This window comes from Quercus suber, unplaced genomic scaffold, assembly GCF_002906115.3.
Source record: "Quercus suber isolate HL8 unplaced genomic scaffold, Cork oak 2.0 scaffold_369, whole genome shotgun sequence".
Taxonomy (NCBI): domain Eukaryota; kingdom Viridiplantae; phylum Streptophyta; class Magnoliopsida; order Fagales; family Fagaceae; genus Quercus; species Quercus suber.
Genome location: NW_027069821.1, coordinates 222,587 through 249,214, shown reverse-complemented (window position 1 = coordinate 249,214; position 26,628 = coordinate 222,587). Strand labels below are relative to the sequence as shown.

The 26,628-nt window shown below is 34.8% G+C and overlaps 2 protein-coding genes across 2 annotated transcripts; both read left to right on the top strand.

Moving 5' to 3' along the window:
* The first annotated feature begins 306 nt into the window (after positions 1-306).
* On the top strand, positions 307-1,457 carry LOC112022562 (protein SOB FIVE-LIKE 2). Its single transcript, XM_065760483.1, has 2 exons — positions 307-732; positions 844-1,457. Exon 2 carries the CDS (start codon positions 846-848, stop codon positions 1,281-1,283), a length of 438 nt encoding a protein of 145 aa, XP_065616555.1. The 5' UTR covers positions 307-732; positions 844-845; the 3' UTR covers positions 1,284-1,457.
* Positions 1,458-12,931: 11,474 nt separating this feature from the next.
* On the top strand, positions 12,932-25,623 carry LOC112022571 (serine protease SPPA, chloroplastic). The gene is made up of 13 exons (XM_024055186.2): positions 12,932-13,464; positions 14,163-14,346; positions 15,241-15,378; positions 16,558-16,728; positions 16,802-16,905; positions 17,399-17,466; positions 18,478-18,644; positions 19,213-19,282; positions 22,123-22,277; positions 23,340-23,445; positions 24,432-24,519; positions 24,643-24,786; positions 25,051-25,623. Exons 1-13 carry the CDS (start codon positions 13,015-13,017, stop codon positions 25,279-25,281), a joined length of 2,076 nt encoding a protein of 691 aa, XP_023910954.2. The 5' UTR covers positions 12,932-13,014; the 3' UTR covers positions 25,282-25,623.
* Positions 25,624-26,628: the final 1,005 nt, after the last annotated feature.

The following is a 26,628-nucleotide window of genomic DNA, read 5'->3' as shown; positions in this document are numbered from 1 at the left end:
GACAAGTTCCTCTCATACACCTAAACTCCACTTGGGTTCTATATATGTAATTTTTAACTGGTTAAAAATGCCTGCTGATTTTTTTAGTCACAGCATTAAGAATTAAAGGTGTGAAAGCTAAATCAGTAACTAAGTTGCTAGTATCTATGCTTTCTTTCAAGCATTAATGGGCTCGTTTGGTTTGTGTTTTCAAACAACATTTTTTAGTTTTTAAACAGCATTTTACGCATTTCAACACACTTTTTCACCCACACGTATTTTAAAAAACTACAAACAACAATTTTCAAACTACTCTACCAAACACCCCAATTGTGTGTGTGTCTTATATTCTCTCTAGTTTTGTAGACTGGGCCAATCTCTGTCCTTACATTTAAAGCTGCCTTTTTATTAAATGAACGATGCAGAGTAGTAAAGATGATTGCATCTTCTCTTATAAAACCCAATGACCAAGTGAACAACCTCATGTCCTTTCAAATTCAAGGAACTTTGGTATTTATGCCTTTTGTAAGGTGGATTTCACTTTCATTGACAGCTTCTAGCTGTCTTCTACTCAGTGAAATCAGAGAATTTATGGTTGTTTAGACTTCCAGGTGGTGTGGTGAGAGTAATTAATTTAAATAGATTGTGGTTTTGTGTAGCTTTCATAGTGTGTGAGATGAGTATATCTGTTCCTTTGTGTGGAAAGCTGTTCTAGGTCAGAGAGAGAGAAACGTGCATTAGTGGTTTTCTCAGGTATCTGAACACAGCTCGCTCCTTAGTTTGCCATTTAGTCAATTCTAAATTCTCTTATACTTGACACTTGGGTATTATTCTCTACTCCCTTGTTCTTCTTGCTTCTTCTAGCAATGGACTCTTCCCAAATGTTTGGAGGCACTGAAGAATGCCAAAGCAGTGAATCTGGGTGGACAATGTATATTGGCTCTCCTATCTATGGTGGTGATGATGACGATGATGGTGATGATGAAGGACATAGTGATGATAGAAGTGATGATGATGATGATGATGATGATGGAAAAACTGATGCTGATCAAGATGATGATAGTGATGATTCCATGGCTTCCGATGCTTCTTCTCGTCCAAGTCATGCATATGGGAGTGCAAACAAGAAGGAAGAGAAGTATTGCTTTGACAAGAAAGCCAAAGAACAACAACAGGAGAAGCAGAAAGCTCAAAAGATGAAGGAAGAAAAAGACCAGAAGATGTTCAGTGCAAAAAAAGCTGAGGCTCCATCTCAGAGTAGTGCCAAGGTCAGAAAAAACATCTGGATGGGCAAAAGGAAATAAATGTTTTTTAGAGTTCTCCAAGTTGTTTTTTTAGGTTAGTAGCTATGTAGCTGAAAATTCTCATATAAGAAGAATAGGCTACAAGTAATGACCATGTATTATCTTTTAGAACTTCTTTATGTAAGAGTTTGAATCAAGAACTAATATGAATGGAGAAGCATAGTGCTTGTAGTTTGTGGATATGCCTTCATGTTTTGTTCAATATCACCCACACATACACTCACAGAACCAAATATGGTTAAATATAACTGATAACAGTAACACTATATGAGAGTGAATGCTTTCATACATTCTGCTTGTATATTTATGTGCGCAAACACCATGCACTCGTTCTTAATTATTATACAAGAGCTTCAATCTGTCCATATGCCTATTCATAATTCTCCCAAGTCCCAACTGTGAAGATCTTGAAGTATATATGGGCTCACAGGAAGTTCAATTCCAAGTACATGAGCAAGTAAGGCTAGTTCTTTCTGTCTAAACTGACCAAATGTACCATATGAAGTGAAAGGAGAGAAAAATATAATGGCTATATTGTTCTATGGAAAGGAGAGAAGGATATATGTCAAATCCTCCAAACAATGAGAAATATTGATACTGTACTTCTGTTGAACTTAAAATTCTTTGTTGACAATCTATTGAAGTAATCAACTGGAAATTCATGTACTAAATCAAAAGACCAAAAAAAAAAAAAAATTCATTTAAGCAAATATTTTTAGGATCACGAAGTTCATTACACGTGATTAAAAGACATGCTATTGTTAGTACCTATATGCTATATTTGAAAAAAATAGCTGGGCAGATGACTCTGACTGTGAGCTCCATATATTTGAACAAAATCTATGTACTACAAGTTCATCCGTGAACGAATGGACCATATAAATATATAACACCTGGATTTCTAACATACAAAGCGACACACAGATACTAACTGGATCTGTGGGACACATTGCCCTCCTTTTGGGAAAAAGAGAATTTCACTAATCTGGCCTGGATTTTGACAATTCCTCACTGCCGGGGCCACTCAATGGGGAAGGTTTCTTATGCCTCCATAAACAGTGTACCACTATCACATGCAGGACCATGCCCCGGGGGCCGGGGCATGGACAATATTGCGGGTTCGTACTCACAATAATGCGTATCTTATGAGACTACCTTCTCACAGCACATGAAATTTATACATGTAGGATCAAACATATTATAAGGGAGGTCCCACAAAACGTCTCATCATATACAATTTCATAGATATGTTGTTTTTAGTTATGGTGTTTATTAAACTTTAAGGTCGTTTTCATTTTGGCACATTTAGTTTCAATTTTTTTATTTTAGCCCCGTCTGATTATGTTTTCATATATTGGCTTTATTATTCGCCTTCATTAGTAATATGATCATTAAGTGTTTTTCATGTTTAACTATTTCATGGAATATTAGTGATCAGATTACTAAATGAAATTGATGGTAAGAACAGAAATTGATAACAGGAGACAAAATGAAATTTTGATACATAAATAACTAGAATAAAAACAATCTTATACTTTTAAAAGGAAAAGGTGTACTATAGACTAAATTTTTTGTGCTATGCTAAATAAAATACACAAAATATTTTTAAGTTTCCAGTACCAAAGCCATTAATTTTTTTATTATGAGTATTTTCTCATGCCACATTTTCGTTCTTCAATTCACTTGTAATTGAAATTTGACTACAGTTTTAAATATACAACGCGGTGTATATGACAACATCATCACAATGAAAATTTTATTTTGGCGTCTTGATCATCACTTCAAAAGTAACCAAATTATATGACAGTTGAATGACCCCACACACTTTTCTTGAACAGAGAACTGTAAAAAACCATCAAGCTAGTGAAGGAATCACACGATATTTAATTTGTAACCTGAAGCAAATCACAGTGAGATCAAAACTCACCTCTATCAGCCATGACATACGCTGTTTTTTATTTGGGCAAATTCCTTCGTTTAGTAGTGCACTAGTAAAATTTATTATTTATGATCATTTTTCCATTTGTAGCCTCGTAGGCTTCCAAATACAACTCTTTAACTCTTTCCCTGGAGCATACATCTATATATGCATATTGTCGGCAGCATCATACGTACACAACTCCATATCTATAGCCAAAGCTGGTGTAGATTATTCATTATTCCCATCGATGCCAACAATCATTTCATGGAATATACTCTTTCCATCCGACAATTTGTATCGTATAAAAGGTCTTGAAAATTATAAAACCTTTAGAGTAAAGCTACGGTACAAATAAAAATTGACAACATTTTTCACTAAAGTTTGTATGCTTTTATTGGTTCTTATTTGAATTCATTATTAAGGTCATTTTTTTATCTACCAGTGCCACTAACAATTTGCTACATCAATAAGTGTCAAATTTGTTGTCAATTTTTTTTGTCTCTAGCTAGACTTTCTCTAAGATTTAGGATCTTCTGCCACCCTAAACTGCTGTTTTGAGTCACCTTCACCACCTAGAAAGTCTTTCCTTTTAGCATATTCTCGTTATCAATCCTATGAAAAATTAAAAAAGAAAAGAGTACACAATGATCAGTTTAAAATTTTGGAGAACGCTGCTGGACGGAAGAAAAATAGAGAAAAAATAAAATGAAATAAATTATGCAAGAGTCTAAAATGAAATAAAATGAGTTCAATAGGTAATGGAAGTTTATTCGGAGTAGCAGGTAAGTAGTCTATAAAAAAATAAAAAAAAATAAAATACAAAGTGAGGGGAGGCGACGTGACGTTATAATCTAATGCAATGTCAGCTAACCCATGCCATCACGTTTTACAATCATGAAAATAAAAGATGTATTTACTTACACTTGATTTGCATGAATCAATTTATAGATTTGATAGTACTTTCGTGCATGCACGATTGTACTTACATGCATGCACGATTCTAACAAAAGAGAGATACTTACCTATGGGCGGAAATCTGAGGTTGGTGGTGGTGTGACACTTTTTCCGTCAGCTTGATTGGTCAGTTATCTCTTGGAAAAAATTTTGAAAAAATAAATAAATGAATAAAACACTTTACATGAGTTTTTCGTGTGGTGGGCAATTGGGTCTTCTCATTTTGGGTGGTTGGTGAATTTGAACACCCCTAAATTGCATGTTGTAGGATTCATCCATGCATATTGATGTGTAGATTCTAGAAATTATTGAAATCTTACCTATTTTTAGAAGTATTTTCTCATTGTTAGTGGCAGATTTTTCTTTGCCAATATGGTATTTGGAAAGCCAAGACCAAGACTCTACTTTGGGCTTGGAATATAGTCCAAAGGCTATCGATGAAGTATGAAAGACCAATTTTTGCTCAAGGTCCAGGTTGCATTCAACAAAGATCATAATAAGACCCAAAAAATAACTCATACAAAGATAAGTTAGCACATATAGGATGGCCCACCATAATAAGTGTTTAAATAATAGTTTTGATGCCCACTTTGGCAATGAGGCCCAATAACAGGAAAAAGCACAACAATATGGAAGGAAATGAGTTAGTAAATTGAGAAGAAACTCATTAAGCCCAAATAGCAGAAATAATGGATCATAAGCCTAAAAAATAGCAAAGGGGCCTCAAAGAAAGCAAACAAGCCCAAAGGAGCCTAGAAAAAGAAGTGGTAAACCCATGGTCATTATGAGAAATAGAAAACAAGTAAGAGTGGGCCAAAGAAGCCCAAAGTAAAAAATTAAGTAAATAAGGGATTGGTGGAAAAGCCCATAAACCCCAAAAGTAGAGGATATGGTAATTTAGGCCAAGAAAGCCCAAAAGACTTAGCAAAAGCCCATGAGAATGAAGAATTGGAATGGGCCGAGGATGCCCAAGGAGATGAAACAGGCCGAGAATGCCCAAAAGAATGAAATGGGCCAAGGAAGCCTAAAACAGCATGAGTACTAGCCTAATGGTAATGCTGGACTACTGGAATTGAGCAAAAAGAAAGAATACAGCAAGCCCAAAAAAGGCCCAGCAAGCACAAGTTAAATAATAGCATGACAGGAATAATAGGATGGCATGCCAGAAGTATTAACCGACTCACAAAGAGGGTAAGGAATAGATTAGAGAAGGAAAAGCCCACAATCAAGCAAGGACCAACCTAAGAAAGAAGTAAGACATAAAGAATGAAAGCTCAGATACTCATTCATGCCACAAGAGGTCAAGAACATGTAGCAAAATGTGCAGTTGAGCCCTCAAGTCATGGCAAATGCATGAACAACAGACAAGCCATGGACACACATGGAAGTGGAGCATGCACAAGGCTTAGGCACCACCAACTTGTACCCAGCCAATACAGGAGTGGTGGGCCATGGGTCAGAGGTAAGAGAGGGTATGGTCTGACAGTGGGAAGAAGGGGAGAGCCTATTTTAGGGTTCTCGCTCAAACTCTTTTCTGAAAAATGTCCTGTTAAGATGACATGCCACCCAAAAGAGGGAAAGATGAGTTGAAATCACTAGGTGCATGTCATAAGGGATAATGAGAGAGAATACCCACCCTTATCCAGATTTGAATGCCATGGTGAACAAGAAAACAAAATAAGACTCTCTTTGTCTAAGAATGGGATATGGCACGGCCAGCACAGGTAAGTGGTGATGGCTGAGAAGCTGACAGATAGTGGGTGCTCTAGGAAGGACACCCACACCAGGACAAAACCAGTTAAGGGGTAAAATCGTAAAAACCCGACATGGTAGGCAATATAAAAGGGGGCCTCAACCGTGCACAGGGAAGGGGGGACAACGGAACAAGAGAGTGAAAGATAGAGTAAAAAACTTAGAAAGGAAAAAGGAATTAGAAAGAAAAGAAAAACAGAGAGTAAGCAAGAGTGTGATAGTGGGCATGCACCAATAGGCTATTCCCTTCTCTCCCTCTAAAAACCTACCCTCTAGTAAGGATTAAGGAATCTGAAAATAAGTCATTTAGGCCCATTCTCTCAAAGTGGGTAATTTATGTGGCAAGATTTTCCTATGAGATTGCCCATATTGAAGAGTAGTTCCCTTCCTAGACTTAAATCCGTAAAGAAATCAAGCATGGCAAACTGACCATTCTTCCTTTATTTTATTGATTAAGCATAGTGCGATTTCCTTTCTTTATTGTTATCATCTTATTTAGGTTGCATTTATATTACTGCATTGTTTCTTCCTTTATTAAGATCATCATTTAGTATTTTCTATGAACTGGCTGACAGTAAGCATATTCTTTTTATTGTTGTCATATTACACCTGGCTGCCATGACTCTTTTATAATAGTTTTCTATGTCATGGGCATGTGACCAAGGTTTTAGCGAAGGGCTTTAGTTTGTGCACAAGCTGGCGTGGGGTGTGTTGCAGTCAAGCTAGTCCTAACTCTCCTACCCAGAACCATTGGTCCATAGCGTGGCAGGAGGAGCCCAGCTCACAATTACAAAAAAGGCCCACCACAAATAGCTCAGCGGTAAACAAGAGAAACGTTCAGGGGTAGATGTCTGAAAAATTAATAAATGTATTTGCATAGTAAAAATTATACATTTTCTCCAAAGTCGATCAATATAAAAGTGGGCCCGTTATAGTGAATATGACAGACTTCTAACGGTAACATCTAATTAGTCAATAAATGTGTTTACATGATCATATAATTGTTGAAAAAACTGGTTTTGCATCTCATACAAAACACACAGTGGAAGCAACAATCACGACTCTCCTTCATTCATGAGAGATAACATGTATCCTTTGAATTCTAGAACAAAAAATAGAAAGCGTACCTTGATGCAGTGAAATTCAAAATCAAGACTTGAGAATACCTCTAATCTTCATCTCAATTCCACACGATGCCCAAGAAGTGTGGTCTCTCAAATAGGTTACATGTATGTGTTCAAGGGAGAATAAGAAAATGGCTTACACTCACATGCACACCATTTCCATAATCTATATATTTTGAAAATTCTATATGTTTCTCTCGTTATACATAACTGATTATATAATTGGGTTAGACTTTTGGGCCTACCCAATTGGGCTTTTGTTTGTGGCTTGAGATGGGACCAAATGAAACAAATAAGACTCTTGCTCCAATGGGCTTTGAGCTTATCTGTCAACTCTTGACAAGTCCAAAGTTACCATTAATTATATTTAATACTACTATATAAATATAGTTGCACTTTAATCCTTATTAATAAAATTATATCTCAAAACTCTAATGATATTATTTGACCTCTCCATGAAATATCCATAGTGAACAAAATCATAATGAACTGTCACTTTGGAAACAACTATTTTATCATTGAGTACCCAGTTTAATCTTTTAGTTATTCACATTTATTGAAATCCGATTTCAGTAAATATAAGGTTTAATAACTCCTTACTAAAGTAGGTGCCCTAAATGACCAGTTCCCATTAAACTTATTTCAAGGGAATATTTTGTGTCTTTAAAAAAAAGAGATTATGAATTCCATCTTAAGAACATGTGTTCCCTCAACACTGCGTGTGGTTACCCAACATACTGAGGTTTTGACCGTGAATATTAGATCTCACTCCTAATATATCAAAGTAGCCTACATTTCATGATCAGGTTCACTATTCTCTTAGGATTGAAAGTCTATGAAATTAGAAGTAGTGAGATTAATTATTCAGGTGACAGCTGTTGATTGAATAATTAATCTCACAGCGGTCCAGTTCAATATGTCTTAACTCTTAAGACACATCAACTAGACGTCTTCACTTCTATGATCAAATATCATCACCGACTACGAACTATATTTTGAGTTTACAAGAAACTTGTAATTTATATCTTATGTGATTAAATTACATAAATCACATACAATGCATCTCAAGAACTATGATAATGTCTCATTAATTCATATATAAATTGTCTCATATAATTAAACAAATTAATTATTTATATCATGCCAATAAATTGGATTTTAGGGCATAAACCCCAACAATATTTTCCTCATTATTATTAAGTCAATATGAAAGAAAACTTCTATAGTATCTATTAGGACCAATTTTGAGCTTATAGCCCACTATATGGAATGACTTCAGCCCAAAAAGCCCAAAAACAATGAATTTGCAAAGAATGAGTTGGAGAACTGGGCTTTAGTTAATCAAACAAATATTGGAATCAATCAGACGATCAGAGAATGAAACAAAATAGGATTATACTAAAGAAAAATGGTCATCGGCAAGTTCCGAGGTGTACTGTTCTCTTATATTATCTTCAAATTTAGATACAAGTTTTGTTCCTGAATATTGACTAGTTTTTCTTTAGATTTTTCTAATCCCCTTTTTTTCTCCCGCTCCTTCCTTTTATGCTCTTTTTCCTTGCCATCCCTATCTTCCACGTGCATGCCAAATGGTGAATCCTTATACTTGTCCCGTTAGCACCTCCCATAAGTCTTCATGTAGTAGATGTAAGGCTAAAACCCACTATTCAGGCATCATCTCCACATTAATGCAGCTAGGGAGTTAGCTACAGAGCATTTAATGTGAAGATAGCAACTTTTTCCTTGGATATTTTATGATCCTTCTTTGTCTTGAGCTTCCGTAGTACTTATCTGCATCAACTAAGTACTTCTGTGATGTTTCTTCGGATAGTAGATCATCTCTACTAGCGATGACCTCGGTCAGCCGAGGTTTCTCTTATTCTCAGTACAGCCCCTTAAGTCGTCATGATCTAAATTAACTTCTTTATTTATTAATATGGACCCTTCTGATAACGTTTACCTCTCCTCTGACATATTTCGTCCTCGGCATGGGCCTTATGTCCATTACACGACATGTGTAATGGACCTCCAGGCCCAATACTGCTACAGTATCCAAGACATTATGACTTTCATTATAATAGCAATAAAAAAGGATTAAAGGCTTTATAATTACAAGTAAAAGAGGAAAAATTAGAATGGAATGAAGAGAGAGAAAGATCCCAACTTAGTGCAGCAAATATTAACCAAGGTTCTTATACCCATGATTGAATATATGGAAGGATGTATGGTAAATGATGGAAACTACTCTTATATGAGTGGGTGAACAAATATGTGGTGATGTGTGGGAATAAAATGGTAAAGTTACTTGGCTATTTTTGGCAATGGTGGAGAGAGACTAATTGTAGCTAATCATGAGACCTTTATGGTGCTGGGTTTTGTTAGAAAAGGGAATAAATATTTGTGAGTTGATGGGTATGGGCATTTATGAACTAAAAAATGAACTTATTTCTGAATCGAGGGTTGAAAATAGCAAGATTGATGGAGATTTTTAGAGGATTTTGTCCCCCCTGATAAGTAGATGGTTCTTTCATTTTATAGTGAAGCTTAGGGAGTAACTAGTAAAAGCCAAAAATGTTGGGTCTGATCAGCAAGAGAATTTTCAGAATATCCATCATGATATTTGGCCAAAAATGGTGTGAGCTCATTTTTGAATGTTTGTCTTGTTTGGGCAATGTCAAATAGAGCTGAAATTCAGAGCATCTAACCTAGCGTTTGGCCAAAAATGATGTGATTTGCTTAGGGGTAGTTTATCTTCTTTGGGTAATGTCCTTAAGTGTTGAGATTTAGAAATTGATCTCAACCAATAAGATCAAGACAAACATAGGGCTAGAGCTTGGTTGCTGCAACTAAGATTTGAGCTTCAAAAAGTAGGAGTTATCACCCCAAGAGCCAAGTGTCAAGCTTTTAGCCTACTTCAGGGAGCTCCGTTGGAGATCTTTTATGCCCTCCAAGCCACATTTCCCCAAATTTCCCCTTTAGGAATTCATGGACTTGGTTCATGCATTAGTTTTAGATGATTTGGATGATTTGGTCATGACTTCCTCCAGCAATAACTAAAACTTAAGGAGGAAGAATGACATTTATTGCATTTCAACTTTTTGGTATTAGCCCAACCTCTTAGTACTGTTCACGTTAGAAATCACAACAACAGAGAGGCTGATGGGACAAGTGGCCAGCTCCTAATTTGGTTTGAGAGCTTAGTTGATTCTTGAGGTGCTCTTCAGTAGAAGGCAGAACTAAAGGGAGTTCCCTAGTTAGGTCAATTTGCACACAAGTTGTTTTGACTGAATTTCATATTAGGCTTGGCCATGAGGATTGAGTATTTCGATGGACCTCTAAATTGGTTGTTCTCTACACTTGGGCCTATCCTTTTACTTCTCATTGTGAGCCCTACAAAATGGACAAAGGTATCATATATTGACATGAATTTTTATTCCACATGGGTTTAGTTGCTAGCAAAAATTAAATGTATTCATGAGCCTTAATAAATATTTATGACAGGTTTTGGGTATTAATTTTCATGGGTTTTAACTAACAATATGTATGGTTTCTCATAATTTTTGCCATGGATTATTTTGTAAATGATATTTTCTTTGGGGCTTTTAAATAGTAACCTCCAATGTTTCTTGTGAATAATATTTTCCATGAGTTTTAATAGAGGCAATATCCATGAGTTTCAAATAAAATATGACAACAACCACTATAATGGAATAATGTGATATTCTCATGGGTTTTTCTATAGATAATCATAATGGGCTTGTAAGGTGAATATTTACCATGAGTTTTGGAAATAAATATTATGAATGTTGCGATATAAATAGTGACCATGGGTTCTAATTATGTAAATTCCATGGGTTTATAATAATATGAAATAAATAAATATCATAAGTCTAAAATAAATAATCATAACTTTCTATGGACTTTTATATTAGTAACACAAATTCATAATTCTCCATGGACTTGATATATGCTTGTCATGGGTTTTGGAAAAATGAATAGTGTTAAATAACATAAATAGTTACCATGAGTATATAATAAATAAATGTCATGGGCTTAAAATAAATAATCACAACTCTCCATGGGCTTTTATATTAGTAACACAAATTCATAATTCTCCATGGGCTTGATATATATTTGCCATGGGTTTTGGAAAAATGAATAGTATTACGTAACATAAATAGTCACTATGGGTTTTATAAAATAGATTCAATGGGCTTGTAATATTATAATAATGAGTTTAAGAACTTAAAGCATTGTTCATCATTGGACTTTAAGTGAAATACTTGTAATATAGTATTTTGCCAAATATTGATAACCTTGGGCTTTTTACTAAATAGTGTCAAGTAGCTAGCTTAGGTTTTTAATAGTGTTAACGAATATTGGACTTAGTTAAATAATGATAATAAAATTGGATAATATATGAGTTTTTGGGCTTTTTGTTATCGTTTATATCGTGACCCAATTTAAATAATGAGAAAGGAAATATTTGTGGGCCAATGAGATGAAAAATATTTATGGAGGCCCAAAATAATTTATGGGTGATGTTTTGGTATTTTTTGGTGAATAAATAACTATAATTAAATAGGATTGGAGCATGTGGCATGAGTGAAAAAAATGTACCTCAACACTCATAACTCTTATCTCTACCATTATTCATTTTCAACTAAGAAATGGTAGGAATATAATATTTTTTACAACTATTAACATGATATATTGTTATTAGAGCTACATAACATTTATCTTGGTCCATCGCTAATATATACACTTTTATTATATTCTAATTACGACAATCACTGTAAATTTGTAACATACATTAAAAAAAAAAAATGTAAAAAAATGTTATGCTGCAATATTATATTCAACAACGCTAATGATTACATCAAATTTGCAATCATATATTGGTTACTCAGAAAGGTATATTTTACAGAATGATTGCATTGATTTAGAACATGCAATTTGAATATTGGATATCGTATTTTATGTTGTGAAAAAAAAAAAAAACCACACACAATACCTTCTTTGATGGAATAGAAACTAAATTGTTCGTTTCTGGTAGTATACCTTAAATTCATGAGAGGTTCTTTAAATTCACAAGATGATAGATCTGGAATCTACCAAGAAAAAAAAAAAAAAAAGACAAAAGTCTTAATAAATAAAATTTGAAAACTGAATTCCTTTTGGAGACTACAATGCATTTAAATAGTAAAATAAAAAATAAAAATAAAAAATAAAAACACCTAAGTGGTTAAAAAACCTAAAGCGGCTAGAAAAACCTACAAAACCTTACTAAACAAGTCCCCAAAATCAAGGAAATAAATGCCCTAAACCTAAAATAACAAAACTTACATAAAAATGCCAAAATTAAAAAAATTAAATAGTAAATTATATCATACATCGGTATTGATATAAAATTGTCATAGTTATTAAATAAAAACCTTTTATTTCACTAAATATTCTGTAATTTAATTGGTACTTTTTGGCGTTCTTAAGAGAGATATCAAAAACTCAAATTCTCTCTCCTCAACTAATAAGTTTATACATTTTTTTGATAGACTATATATATTTTTACAAAAAGTAATATATTATAAATATTTATTTTATAATTTGATAGTTGAGGGAGCAAAATAATTTGAAGTCTAAATGTTTCCTTTGAAAACTTAAGTAAAAAAAAATATTATGAGCTTGTGGCTTCAATAAAGTTTTATATTGGAAAAATATTTTTATATAAAAAAAGAAAAAAAAAAAAAAAAAGGAAGATAAATCCTTGTAGTTCAGTAGTGTACATGCTAAAACGAGTGTAAAGCACTAGAAAATGACACGGTGACAGTCCAAAACCCCGATGACGTGGACGAAACTTCACCCTTTTTTGTTTTCTCTTTCTTTTACGTGTTCTGCTCTCTTCCACACTCTTCCTTCTTGCTCTTCCTCACTCCAAGGACACACAAACGCGCACACACGTTTGAAAATCCGTTTCGCAAAAATGTCGAGGCTCCTTCTTCTCCACACTACCCATATCACCTCTTTCCATCGCCAAACCCTCACTTCTTTCCTCTCCAACTCCAAGCCTCGCCCCTCTCTCTCTTCTCTCCAATTCCATCATCACCGCTTCTCTCTTTCCCTCTTCGTCTCTCCTTCCTCTCCTTCTCCTTCCCTTCCTCTCCGAACCCTTTCCGTCCGCGCATTCGACTCCTCCGAAACCAAAAGCGAAGAAGAAGAAGCAGAGAAATCAGAAAATGAGGAAGGGAAGACGAAGAAGATTAATAGTAGCGAGAGTAGTAGTGTTAAAGATTCAGAGTATCCAAGCGGTGAATTTCAGTTTGAAGAGTTTAACTGGTGGAGGAAGTTCACTGTCAAGCTCAAGATGCTCACTGCTTTGCCTTGGGAGCGAGTTCGCAAAGGCACCGTCTTGACCATGAAGATTCGCGGCCAGGTTGCTTTGCTTTTCTTTCTCCATTTCTATAATTTGAAAAAGACTTGAGATGAAAATTTAGCTTAAAAGAGCATAGCGAAACAGACTGTGATTAGATTACTGTAATTTGAGCATATTAGATGATAATTATTTCGTCACGATTGAATTGCTCAACAATTTTGTTTGTTTTGTTTTGATTTTTTTGCCAGTTGTGTTAATATATTTATTATGAAAAGTTTAAACAAGAAAATTTACAGCTCAGTCTGATCTAAGTGAAGGCTAGGTGTATTTGGTCTTCGATTAGCTCTGGTTATACTTGTGATAATTTACGCTAGGTTCAATTTCAACAATGGTTGAACATTACATTGAAAATGACTCATTTTGTTGAGACCTTGAAAATGGGCTAGAAAACATTTGTGGTGTTTTGTTGAGTATGTGACATTTTAAAAAAAAAAATTCCCGCTCTATTGAGCTTGTTTTCTATCGATCATAGAAAACATTTTCCATTGACTTGTGTTTTTCGCTGTACCAAAAACCAGAAAATGCTTTCCACCGAAAACATACGATGCGGCATCTATAATAATCTACTGCCATTTTTTGCTTGGACTGTGTAGTGTCGACTCTGATACAATGATACAATCTATCTTAGGCTAATAGTAGATGCCGAATACATGTTTTATTTTAGAAGTTGAAATTGTGTTGCTCTTTCTTATGTTCAGATATCTGATCAGCTAAAGAGCCGTTTCTCTTCAGGACTATCTCTACCTCAAATTTGTGAGAACATTGTAAAAGCAGCATATGATCCACGCATTTCCGGTATCTATCTTCATATTGAAACCTTGAGTTGTGGCTGGAGCAAAGTTGAAGAAATTCGAAGGCATATTTTCGATTTCAAGAAATCAGGTAGTACCATCTTGCTATTTATTTTTCTCATAATACTTGGATAATCCTTCTGAACGCATGACCTAACCCTGCATCAGTTCTTTGTCTTTGGAATTTTGATGGAGTATGTACGGTTATTGTAGTTGTAAAAAAGAAGTGCTGGCTACCGAGTACACTAACACACACATGCAGCATACAGCAGTGAACTATTTGATTAGACATGTTTAGTCAAGTGATTCGACATGTTTTGCATCTGCTTGAAGAGGCTTGGTTCATGCGTATGCATGCACCTGAAGAGCTTCGCTATTTGTTTTTAATTTGTAAGTTATACATGCACAGTCTTGAATCCTTGACCTCACCTTGACTCTCAACCTTACCCTTAGCATTACTCTTACAAGGAGTGGGGGTGCCATTTGAGCTAGAACTCATTAGGAAAGAGGTTGACTTAGTGTTTGTGTGCACGTATATTTTTTTAAATGGTCAATTACATATGCACCTAGTGGGTTTTGAACCCACAACCTCATCGTCCACCCATTTTAATGGGAGAAAGAAGTGCCATTTGAATTAGAGCTTTTTATTTTTTTTGATAAGTCATTTGAGTTAGAGCTTATTGTGGTATGTATGCACCTAAATGACGGGCAATTTATCTTCTTTGGAGGTTCAGGAGCTCCGTTTCTTTTTAATTGGAGTTGTGTTTGTATCATCTTAAGAAGCACTTCATACCTTTTTAGTTTTTCTATCTTCTTTTCATCACAAGATCATTGACTTTGTTTGTTATGTCCAAAGTACTAGATACCTCCTTTACTAGATAGCTGAGTTATGTCTTTGAAACTTCAAGTTTCTATGGTGATCAGCCAGCAAATTATCTATTACTACAACCTGTAACGTTGATCTTTATTTATACTTCAAATGCAGGCAAATTCATTGTGGCATATGTCCCTGCATGTCGTGAGAAAGAATATTACCTTGCCTGTGCATGTGAAGAGATATATGCCCCTTCAAGTGCTTATTTTTCTTTGTTTGGTTTAACGGTTCAAGCATCGTTCCTTAGAGGTAAGTTGATTTTGCTAGTTCTTGTATAGTTTTTGTTAGAATAATGGTTAATGATTATATTTATAATTTCTTAATAACTTAAGACTTTGGACAAGTTGTAATTTATCACGATATCATATGTGATCCTGAGTTCGAACCCCATCTCTACTATATGACTCATTTGAAAATTAAAAAACCCACATGTCAGACCCCATTTATCAAGGGAAGTTTGGATCCAAACATGAGGAGAGTGTTAGAATGCTGGTTAAAACAATTAAATTCATCATTTCCAAAAGCTTGTGTTTACAAATATGTATCCTTGCAGGTATTCTATCTTTGTTTCGCTTGCCTGAACTTGCAACTAATGTCTAAAATGGAGAACATGCTGATTCTGCTGCCATCACCATCAATTAAACTTGTTAGCTATGTTGCTCCTTATTGTAGCCTTGGGTGTCATGGAACTAGTTATAAATATTTTTTAAATACCATGGTCAGATTATTTGGACAGTATTCATTGGTTCTAATTTTATCTCCATATTCTGTAACATCATTTGGGTTCTTTACAGCTGAGGTTTACCACTTTCTATGTTTTCACATGAATGTCAAAATAAAATGGGAAAATACTTAGGAGCATTAGGATGTTTTCTTCTTAGTGCACCATTGACTTGCTTATATTACTAATCTCTGTTTCAGAATTTTATGCAGTAAAAGTATTCTGAATTCTAAATTCGCTAGACTATTTCTTGAGATTCATATGTCAAAATGAGATGTTCAACCATTAGATAGCATCTGAAATGTTTAAACCAGAGCTTTCAAAATCCATCTTTGCAAGTTGCATGAATCCCCATCTCAAGGAATTGGTAATCCTCTCCAGTAATTAGTGTTGTGAAGTTTTGTTAATTACATAAATTGATTGTTGAAATATGGACAGCGTGGCCTTGGCTCTTTTATTGTCACTCAATTTTAAATAGAAGAGAAATTGCATTTTATAGTAGTTGTTTAATCCCAAGTGCTCACATGTGCATCTTATGGAGGCTTGTAAGATAAGTATTTAGAGTCTTATGCTCTTGCATAAGTTTTTTAATGGAACATATACAAAAGTCCAGCCCTAATTTTTCACTAATTAAAAAATGTAGTCTGAGCTAACTTATGGCTCCAATTGTATTATTTGATTGAGGTTTCAAAATTTTTGTTTTGTAGGTGTCTTTGACAATGTAGGAATTGAGCCAGAAGTGCAAAGGTTTGGCAAATACAAAAGTGCAGGGGATCAACTTATACGCAAAACGATGTCTAAGGAAAATTGTGAGATGCTGACTGCATTGCTCGAAAACATCTATGGGAATTGGCTGGATAAAGTTTCTTCAACAAAAGGTAGCTTTGCATCTGATGCTTTTCTCAATCTTCAAGTATTAAATAAACTCACAGGCTTCTGCAAATTCTGTAGGAAAGACAAGGGAAGATCTTGAGAACTTCATTAATGATGGTGTCTACCAAGTAGAAAGGCTGAAAGAAGAGGGCTGGATAACAAACATACGTTATGATGACGAGGTATAGAATTCTACTCCTTTTGGCTTAGAAGTCTGGGCTTGAAGTTTATGAGGAAGAATCAATATCTGCTACTGCATTTATTAAGAATTTTTAAAAATATCTTGAGAGTGAAGTTACTGAGGTAGCATTTTCATTTAGTGTTTGGTCTACAAGATTTTAATGACATTATACTAACAGCCAGTTGAAAAGGTTTTCTAAAACTTGGTGCCCCTCCATGCTCCTTCAGATAAGTTATAGGTAGAGCTTCTAATGCATAGTAATTATCAAGTCTAAACGGAACCTACAAATTTTCAGACATGTAAATATCATATTGTTGTTAAATTTGATCGTATGTTGGCCATTAATACCTGTTCAATAGTTTCTGTTAAATAGTATGAGTGTGACAGTCATCGGTATTGAGAATGGTTTGTGTCCTTCAAACTGTAATGCTTTTTTTCCCACTTGATTGATATGATGATTTCAGGTGGTTTTTAGTAACATTTAGTCCTTGCAGGTTATTTCAATGTTGAGGGAGAAACTAGGATTACCTATTGATAAACAGGTCCCTATGATTGATTACAGGTAGTCAACTTATTATTGGATGCCTACAAATGTGTTTTAATGGAGTGTATTGTTTCCTGGAGTCATTTTTGGCAAATTGACAACCCCTTCCTCCCAATTAAAGCTGTCATTTTCTTTAATTAAAAAAAAGTGCCTGTTACTTTCTGTTGTTTAGACATCTAATCTTTAGATTGTTTATCCAACTGTATTTGATTGCTGTATCATAATCTGTCATATAAAAAATGATTTCAACATCATGCTGTTTTAGCTTTTAAATATTTTGGGTGAATACTAGTCATGGGGCTTCACTTACCTCTTATTTGAATTTTTAATTCTTTTTTGATTTAAATTTCTCAACAAGATATCTGAGGAATAATTATCATGTTTTGTATTTCCATATATATTGTTAAATTACCGATTGTCCTAAAAGATTAAACTATTAGGAAATGATGACTTTAATCACTTAACCATTATCCTAACACTTCATTACTGATTGTCCCAAAATCTTAAACTATAGGTAATGGTGAATTTAATCACTTGACCATTATCCTAACACTTACCCTCACGTGTGGGCTTAAACTCCTCCTTAAGAAGCAAGGCCAACAAATGAGATTTTTAACATTTTAAATGGGAGATAGGAATCGAACTCAGGACCTCTTGCTCTAATACCATGTTAAATTACTAATTGTTCCAAAAGCTTAATCTATTAAGAAATTGTATTTTAATCACTTAACCATTATCCTAACATATCCATGCGACTTTTTTTGTTTTTGTTTGATATGTAAGCATTATTAATGATTTAGATTTACACTGCAAGGTGCATTAAGGTTTTTTTCAGCAATTCATAGCACTCTAAGAGCTAACTTTCTTTGCCTCACACACACTGACACGTGTGCAATCATTGTTGTCTTATCTATCTGTATTAGTGATACATGAACATCTTCATTTTTCTGTGTGTGACTTGTGACCAATCTAAGACTTCCATTGGTTCAATCACTTGGATGTTTAAAGATGTGAATATTAACCTTGCAGAAAATACTCTAGAGTTAGAAAATGGACTCTCGGTTTATCAGGTGGTAAAGACCAAATAGCTGTAATCAGAGCCTCAGGGAGCATTAGTCGTGTACGAAGTCCATTAAGTGTCTCTGGTTCAGGTATTGTTGGGGAGCAGTTCATTGAGAAGATTCGTACAGTGAGAGGTAATACATTATCTTATAATTCCACATTGCTTGATCTAATGCTCTTTTTCTTACTGTGGAGGCATGATCAACTTGATCTTAAGATGTGACCTTGCCTTTTGAGATGGTGGCATGCCAATTATGTCATGTTAACAGTCATCACGTGTTAAATAGAAACAATGTGACAGTATAAACTTATTCCATGCTATACGTTGTGAAAACATGGGGAAACATTCAAAGATACAATGAAAGAAAAACAGATAACGTGCAACTTGACTTTGAGAAGACCTCTGGTTAGGTATCTAAAAAACTGCTAATGTAAAAGAAAAGAACGGAGTGAGTTAGTGCAATTCATTTGAATATATGGTAATGTCCATATGCATCCACAACATTCATCTATAATTTTTGCTTTTGGAGGTCTAAGAGCAAAGCATGAAGCCTACAAGGATCATGTCTTATCTACTTGGGGTTGCTTAGTTTGAATTTAATGTCTGTATTCTTGCTTTCTGTTTTTAGTTACCCGATATTTGCGTGATCATAAATTATTTTTCCAGTCATCTGTTTTTTCCCCCCTTTGCCTCACCTTCAGAGTCTAAAAGATACAAGGCAGCAATAATCCGAATTGACAGCCCTGGAGGTGATGCTCTTGCTTCTGATTTGTAAGTTCTGGAATATTTTACCTCTATATATGTGTTATGAATCCATTGATACATGAACTAAGACAGTGGCCATTTCGTAGACAAGTTGCCTATTATGTTTTGTTTTCTTTATAATCTACCCTTTGGTGATTCATTATTCTCTGTCAATTTTCTTACACCCTTAACCTCATACTAGGTAATAAAAGATCCCACAACGCTCCCAATGGGAGTCAATATGTGAGAAGGAACCTGCCCCAAATCTTAAAACCTCTGCCAGACCTCCTCCTTCTCTGGAGCACCCGCTGAAACTAATTCTTTTTTCTCAAAAATAATCCTCATATTTGTAACTACTTGAAAATGTATGAGTAGACATCTTAGAAAGTTTATATCAGCCCCGAAATAATAGTAGTGTCATCTGCGCGTAGAAATTTGAAGTCGCACTCGATTTGTATTATTATTACCAAAGGTAAAGCTTGATATAAACTGTCCTCTGCTTCTCTATCCAACATATGCTGAAAACTTCCCTAACAAGAATAGTGAAAAGCAGCGAATGTGGATTACCTTGCCTTAGTCCTATCAATCTGTTGAAGAGTGACAGTAGTTCTGTTTGCAAGAAATTAAATCTTCTGGTTAATTACAGTTGACCCACATGTGGTTAGGCCCATTTTAATAGTGCCTACCCATGGTTTGGACTGTGTCACTTTACCCACTTGAAGTGGCCTCCGTTAGGTCTATATAACCCACCTCATCACTTCACCTTTTAAAAGAATCTAAATATAGGGTTTGGTAAAAATTAATATCCCTAATTCAGTAAAGCCTTGGCAGTGTTCTGAGGTTCATTGGATCAGGGCAGCAGGTTCTACTATTTTTGACAGCACAGAATCGACATCAATGCGTACAAGTGTACCCAAGAAGCATAATAGTTGCAGATGCAATACCATCTCCATCTCCACCTCCATTCCAATTCTCTTCAATGTTAGGACATTGGGCTTCCTCACAAACTGTGTTGAGTTTCAAGTATGAGAGTGAGTCCTTGACCTAATTGAATCATATTGGTGTTAATATGAGAAAGGAGAAAAGTGGCAATTGGGGTTTTGGTTTCTCTGTATGGCTTTTTTTGTTGGTGGATTTGGTAGTTTCAAGTTTTAAATTTATTTCTACTCCAAACCAAAACACTTTTTTTGATTGCTAACGGAGCCCTAACAATCTGTCTCTACCACTATTTCTTCCATGTGTAAAGTAAACCACTGTCAATCTGTTCTCTCTACACTTGACAGAGGCATCTCTCTCCACCAAATCAGAGAAGCTTAATGTGTGAAATTTCGATATGAGTCTTGCTTAAAAAGTGGGAAACTGGGCTGTGCTCCATCTAAAGTGTTGGTGGTGCCACTTGAACCGGTCCCATCTTTCTCTATTTTTCATAACAAAAGGCCCACAAGTTCAGTTCTCTCTCCACCAATCTGCCATGGCCGAATTCAAGTTCAGTTCTCCACGGGTGGCAGTTCGTTCCTTTTTTTCATCTCGATCTCTTCTCTGAAGTTTCCTAGCCAAAAGCCCCCTGAATTTGTGGGTTGTAGTGTTTGACTGGTGGTGTGGATGGAGGTTGGTGGTTGAGATTGGGGGTTCTTTTGGTTTGGGTTTGGTGTGGATGGAGGTTGTTATTGCTTCTTCGGTTTGTGGGTTGTTGCTATTGCCTATCAGTTCTTTTTACAAAACCCTAACTTTTAGATCTTCATTTATTTGTTTTTTAATTAGTTTTTTTGTTTTGTTTGTTTGTTTGTTTGTGGTTTTTTTTTTTTTTTTTTTTTTTTTTTAATTCACTCCAATTTAACATGATCTCTTTTTCTGCATAGCTTGCAAACTAAGGCCAAGACTCCTGCTCTCAAAACTCTCATTAGTCTCTCATTAGGCGCCAAAACAGAGTCTAGAATTTATGGTCCTCCCACTTTGCGTTCTGTGACTCTGAAACAAGTGTGGACTGTGGCTAATGAGAAGGTTGAAGAGTGGTAGTTCTGTTCACAAGAAATTAGATCTTGATAGTGGAAATCCAGGAGTGTTTCATCTTTGATGTATTGCCCCAAATCTAATACACCCCAATTAACATGATTGCCTTTTCAACATCTAGCTTGTAAACTAAGACCAAGAGATGTCCTGCTCTCAAAACCCGCAGTAGTTTCTCATTAGGCACCAAAACAGTGGAGAATTTATTGTCCTCCCACTAAGCTTTTGTGACTCTGAAACTTGTCCCTATATTTGGATGGAGGGAGATGTAGGGAGAGGAGAAGGGAACTTCTCTTCCTCCATCCCCTTCCGTTCCAAACATACCCTGTGTGGACTATGGTTATTGAATAATATTGAGGCACAGTGGCGGTAAACATTCTGTGTCTTCTTGTTTGATGTCAATCAAAAGTATGGACTGTGGAACCCTACCGTTAGATTTAATAAGGCAAAGTGGAGGTAGGCATGAGACAAAAAATACACATTTCTCTGAATAAAAGCTATAGTTGTGGTGCTGACCATGGCGACTGTTTACAGGCCTTCCTGCTTACTCTTTAAATTTAGTTTCCGTGTTGCTTCTGGTAGCAGCACTTATGTATCTGCCATTGTTAAAAACTTATCCAGTCCATTACACTTCTGGAGTCTGTCAAAAGTTTCAAACCTACTATGTCTGCAATTGGTATTTTAAATCAAAGGACCAACCTTCCAAGCAACGCTAACTGATAAAAAACTTGAACAAGAAGACAAAAGGAGAGTTAAGGAATAAGATATGAAGATTGGCAAAGGGGCTTTGGTTGCTTTTATTGAATTATTTAAAGAAATTATCCTATGGCTTAATAACCCCTGGTGTTTTTGGTGTGCAGAATGTGGAGGGAAATCCGACTTTTGGCTGCATCAAAACCTGTCATTGCATCAATGTCTGATGTGGCAGCAAGTGGAGGATACTATATGGCAATGGCAGCAGGGACTATTGTTGCAGAAAATCTAACCTTGACTGGTTCCATTGGAGTTGTAACAGGTGAACCTAAGAATGCTTCCCGGATAGGGGGGAAAAAAAGTGAACTTCAGAGATATAACGTTGGTCGGAATATTAATAGAAGAAATTTTTGTTAATTATAGACTAATAGCAGTAAGAAACCTACATATGTGTGCAGAAGGTATTGGTTAAAAAGAAAAAGGGTCTCATTCATTTTTTCTTTTTTCCTATTTTAAATTCTCAATTACATCTTGTGAAATATAACTGAGGACATATGCAAGAAGCTTAAGTTAGTTTAGTCAAATATATGAACTTCTCTGTCAAACCTTCCTTACAATAAAAACACCTTCTGATTAATTTCTTTATGTAGATTCTCCAGATATTACTAAAGGAAGAACCTTAGTTTTTTTTTTTTGAATTAAATAAATTTTATTCCGAAAGAAAACAGGAAAATCACATATGAGAGTTGTGAATCTATCCTTTTCTAAAGAATACGATCATAATGAAAACTTATTAGTAGACACAACTCTGAGCATACCATATATGTGGAAAAGATTGAATTCTACAAAGCAAATATATTTGTTTACCTTTTGTAATGATCACAAATGATTTTTCTAATTTAATAATATTTGCTCATGGAAGATTGTGACTGAAAGTAAGCTCATATTGTTGTCTCCTTGGCGGTAAAAGCTGCTAGGTCACACTCCAAATGGCTACTTCTACCCTTTTCTCAGTCATGATTGAACTTTGGCTGATCAAGATTGAATGTTTTGATCCTTATCAACATCTTAATCAGAAATGGCCTTGAAGATCTGTAACTAGAGTTTTTTTTTTTTGGTTTTGTTTTGTTTTCTTTCTGATAACTAAAGAAGTCTTATGATTAAGTTTTCAACAATACACTGTTTCTCATGTTTGTGCATCACTCCTGGGTTAGAAAGTGCTTTTCATTTGGAAGTTGGTTTGCTCTCTCTCTTCTTTTAGTTGCCTTGAAACGACACCCACACACAATCTCTTTCTCTCTATTTAAACCTTCCCTTGGCTCTTAAATAAAATGTATTTGGCTTGTGCAAGAAGTTGTTAATGAGTTAGTGATTTTGCTTGTAGGGAGGTTTAACCTGGGGAAGCTGTATGAAAAGATTGGTTTCAACAAAGAAATCTTATCGAGGGGAAAATATGCTGAGCTCCTTGCAGCGGATCAAAGACCTTTAAGGTAAAGAGGCCTTGTTCAATTGCTAGCTTTACATTTCCTTTGTGAAACAGGAACGGATAGTATTCTTTTGTCCATATAAATCTCATGTTCAAATTGAAACCTGAATGAGTCTTCCACCAACCATGTAAGCCTATTTTGTGTAGATCATTTTGTTTCCTTGATTATGCAGTTATGCCCAATCATTAGTATTGGTTTAAATGTGAGAATTTATGGGTGAAATGGAGATTAGAATTGCCCAGACAAATCCATGATCCTTAATATATCAACTATATTTAGAATTCATATTTCTAAGTATTTATACTGCCTATGTGCTTTGGTTTTTTGCATTGGTTTCTTTTTTCAATTAAGTTATATTACTTATAAAAAAATATATATATTTCTAAGTATTATGATGACCCATAGTTATAATGACACAAATACTGGATGTCCTTCAATAATTGGGTTTTCTTAATATATCATTATCCAGGATGCCAAATCAATAACAAAGTTCAAGAACGGTATAGTGAGATCCCAAAATTTTTGCCTATCTATTTCTATATCAAAAGAGGAACTGTATTTTTATATACGTAGCTCTCTCTCTCTCTCTGTCTCTCTCACATAGCGAACAAGGCTTTGAAATAAGAAATTGAGTATGATCTTTTACTCTGGAGTGCCGAAATTACCATTCCATACACTTAACAGTGTTTATCTTGTTTACAGATATAAGAGAATTGTAGAATGGGAAATATCCACCCTAAATCATGAGAGCATTTGCAATGTGCATCCCAAACCAAAATATTTCTACAATCAACTCACTAATCTGAGATTAATCTGCTCATTAAATTATTAATTTAAATGCTAATTTGGATGGTGGAGTGAACATTGCCAATTTACCTCTAATAAGGGTGTTGATTGCAGAATTTTTTAGTTTAAGGTGTGCATTGAATGCAAAATGATTTTACCCCTCTATGATTTTACAATTGACTAGTTACAATTTCTATATACAGACCAGATGAAGCAGAACTTTTTGCTAAGTCTGCACAGAATGCATATACGCAATTTCGGGACAAGGCAGCTTTTTCCAGATCAATGCCTGTATGTTGGTCGTTTTAATTTTCAATAATAATTTCAATCGCTTTCGCCCTTTTTTTTTTTTACTTCCCCCTTCCCCCCTTAAAATCTGAACGGTCTCCAATGTCCCTATTATATTGTTGCTAGGTAGATAAGATGGAGGAGGTTGCACAAGGGAGGGTTTGGACTGGTAAAGATGCAGCTTCAAGAGGTTTGGTCGATGCAATTGGTGGACTTTCTCGGGCTGTTGCTATAGCAAAACTGAAGGCTAATATACCTCAAGATACAAAGGTTTTTTGTTTACTATTTTTCTTCTTTCTTCTCTCTTTATCTTTTTGTGTGTCTTGAATTTGCTTTGGATGAATACTACTGCTGATTATTAATTCTGTAGAATTCGTAAGTCTACTCCAGCTTAAAATTATAGCACATACATTGGTTTTGGATCTGTAATCACATCATCAATCGTCATACATATTATAAGTGAGAAACAGTGTGGTTGTGACTTTCACTATCTTTACAGAATGTGTTATAATGCATTTGGTTGGATGGGTATAGGTTACTCTTGTGGAGCTTTCAAGACCATCCCCAACACTACCAGAGGTATTGAGTGGCATAGGGAATACTCTAGTTGGAGTTGACAGCACACTGAAAGAACTACTGCAAGAGTTGACAAATTCTGAGGGAGTTCAAGCCAGGATGGATGGAATCATGTTCCAGAGACTGGAGGGATATTCTTTTGCCAATCCCATTTTCGCTTTGATAAAAGATTACATGAGTTCCCTCTAAACCTTTATTGGTTATCCTGTGTATCACATCATTTTGATAAAAATCATCTTAATCCCTCTAACCTGTATTGGTTATGCAGAGTCCCACTGCTTCTCCAAAATCTGGTTTTAGTTGGACATATATGTGTTGTAAAATTTGGCACAATGGAGGAGCGGTTAGTTTGGGGTATATGCTTCATTTGGAAAACAGGTGAAAACAAACAGAGCCACCTTGAAGGGGTTTTTTTTTTTGGTCAATTTCCCTGTTGGTTTGCATCTGTTTTCTCTATGCTTTTGTATATAAATACACAGAATTATTCGAGCAATACCAAAAAAGGAAGAGAGAAATATTGTGTTGTAATTATTCATTGTTTTTCTCTTTATCTTTTGGATAACATGCATTGTCCCACCCGAAATTGTCAATTTCTAATGCTAATTAGTGTTTTGGGGATTTTCCTAATGCCAGGAAGTAGAAAGGCACGGAGTTTTTTTATCTAACAATTAACAAAGAATAGTTGTAAGTTGTAAACAAACTATGAATGCCACTCTACATTCAATTTTATGTATTGTTTGGCTTTGTTTTGATCTCCAGTATTGCTTTAAACGAGTTTTGCAGTTACAAACTCCTAATAACGTGTCATTCTCAGACTTCGGCTAATTTAAAATGGCAAAAAATAAATCCCTCAGGGCGGACTCTTTTCTTTTTGGTAGTACTAGTGGTATTACAAATTTCACTACATTAAACTTATAAATTGATATGTTACTAATTGAAAATAGGCAATTCAAATATTTATTTATGAGGTAGTGAGATTTAAAGTCACGATTAAAATTTCAATATGTTGGACGGTCACATTTAGTGTTGATGGAACATATATTCTCAAAATGGAATTCATAATCTCTAAACGAAAATATAAAATATTTTCTTGAAATAAATTCAATAGGTTTGGTTATTCAGAATGTTAGGCTTAACTATTTTAGTAAAGAGTTACTAAAGTATATATTTATGAAATTGAATTTCATAAATATATGATAAATAACTTAAATAATTAAATCGGATACTCAAGGATTAAGATGTAGTAATTTTCAAAGTGGCAGTCTACATTCATAACTTTGTGTTACTATGAATATTTTATGAAGGGGTTACACATAGAATAACGTTTTTGGAATATAATCTATTAATAAGGCCTAGAGTGCAATTATATTTATATAGCGGTATTAAATATAATTAATGGTAACTTTGGACTTATTAAGAGTTGAAAATATAATTAATGGTAACATGTTAGGCCTAACTATTTTAGTAAACAGTAACTAAAGTATATATTTATGAAATTGAATTTCATAAATATATGATAAATAACTTAAAGGATTA

Excerpts from the sequence above, each read along its gene's own strand:
- LOC112022562 (XM_065760483.1), top strand. The coding sequence starts at position 846 with ATGGACTCTTCCCAAATGTTTGGAGGCACTGAAGAATGCCAAAGCAGT.
- LOC112022571 (XM_024055186.2), top strand. The coding sequence starts at position 13,015 with ATGTCGAGGCTCCTTCTTCTCCACACTACCCATATCACCTCTTTCCAT. Across the intron at positions 16,906-17,398 it reads ACATACGTTATGATGACGAG|GTTATTTCAATGTTGAGGGA; the intron begins GTATAGAATTCT and ends TAGTCCTTGCAG. Across the intron at positions 17,467-18,477 it reads GTCCCTATGATTGATTACAG|AAAATACTCTAGAGTTAGAA; the intron begins GTAGTCAACTTA and ends TTAACCTTGCAG.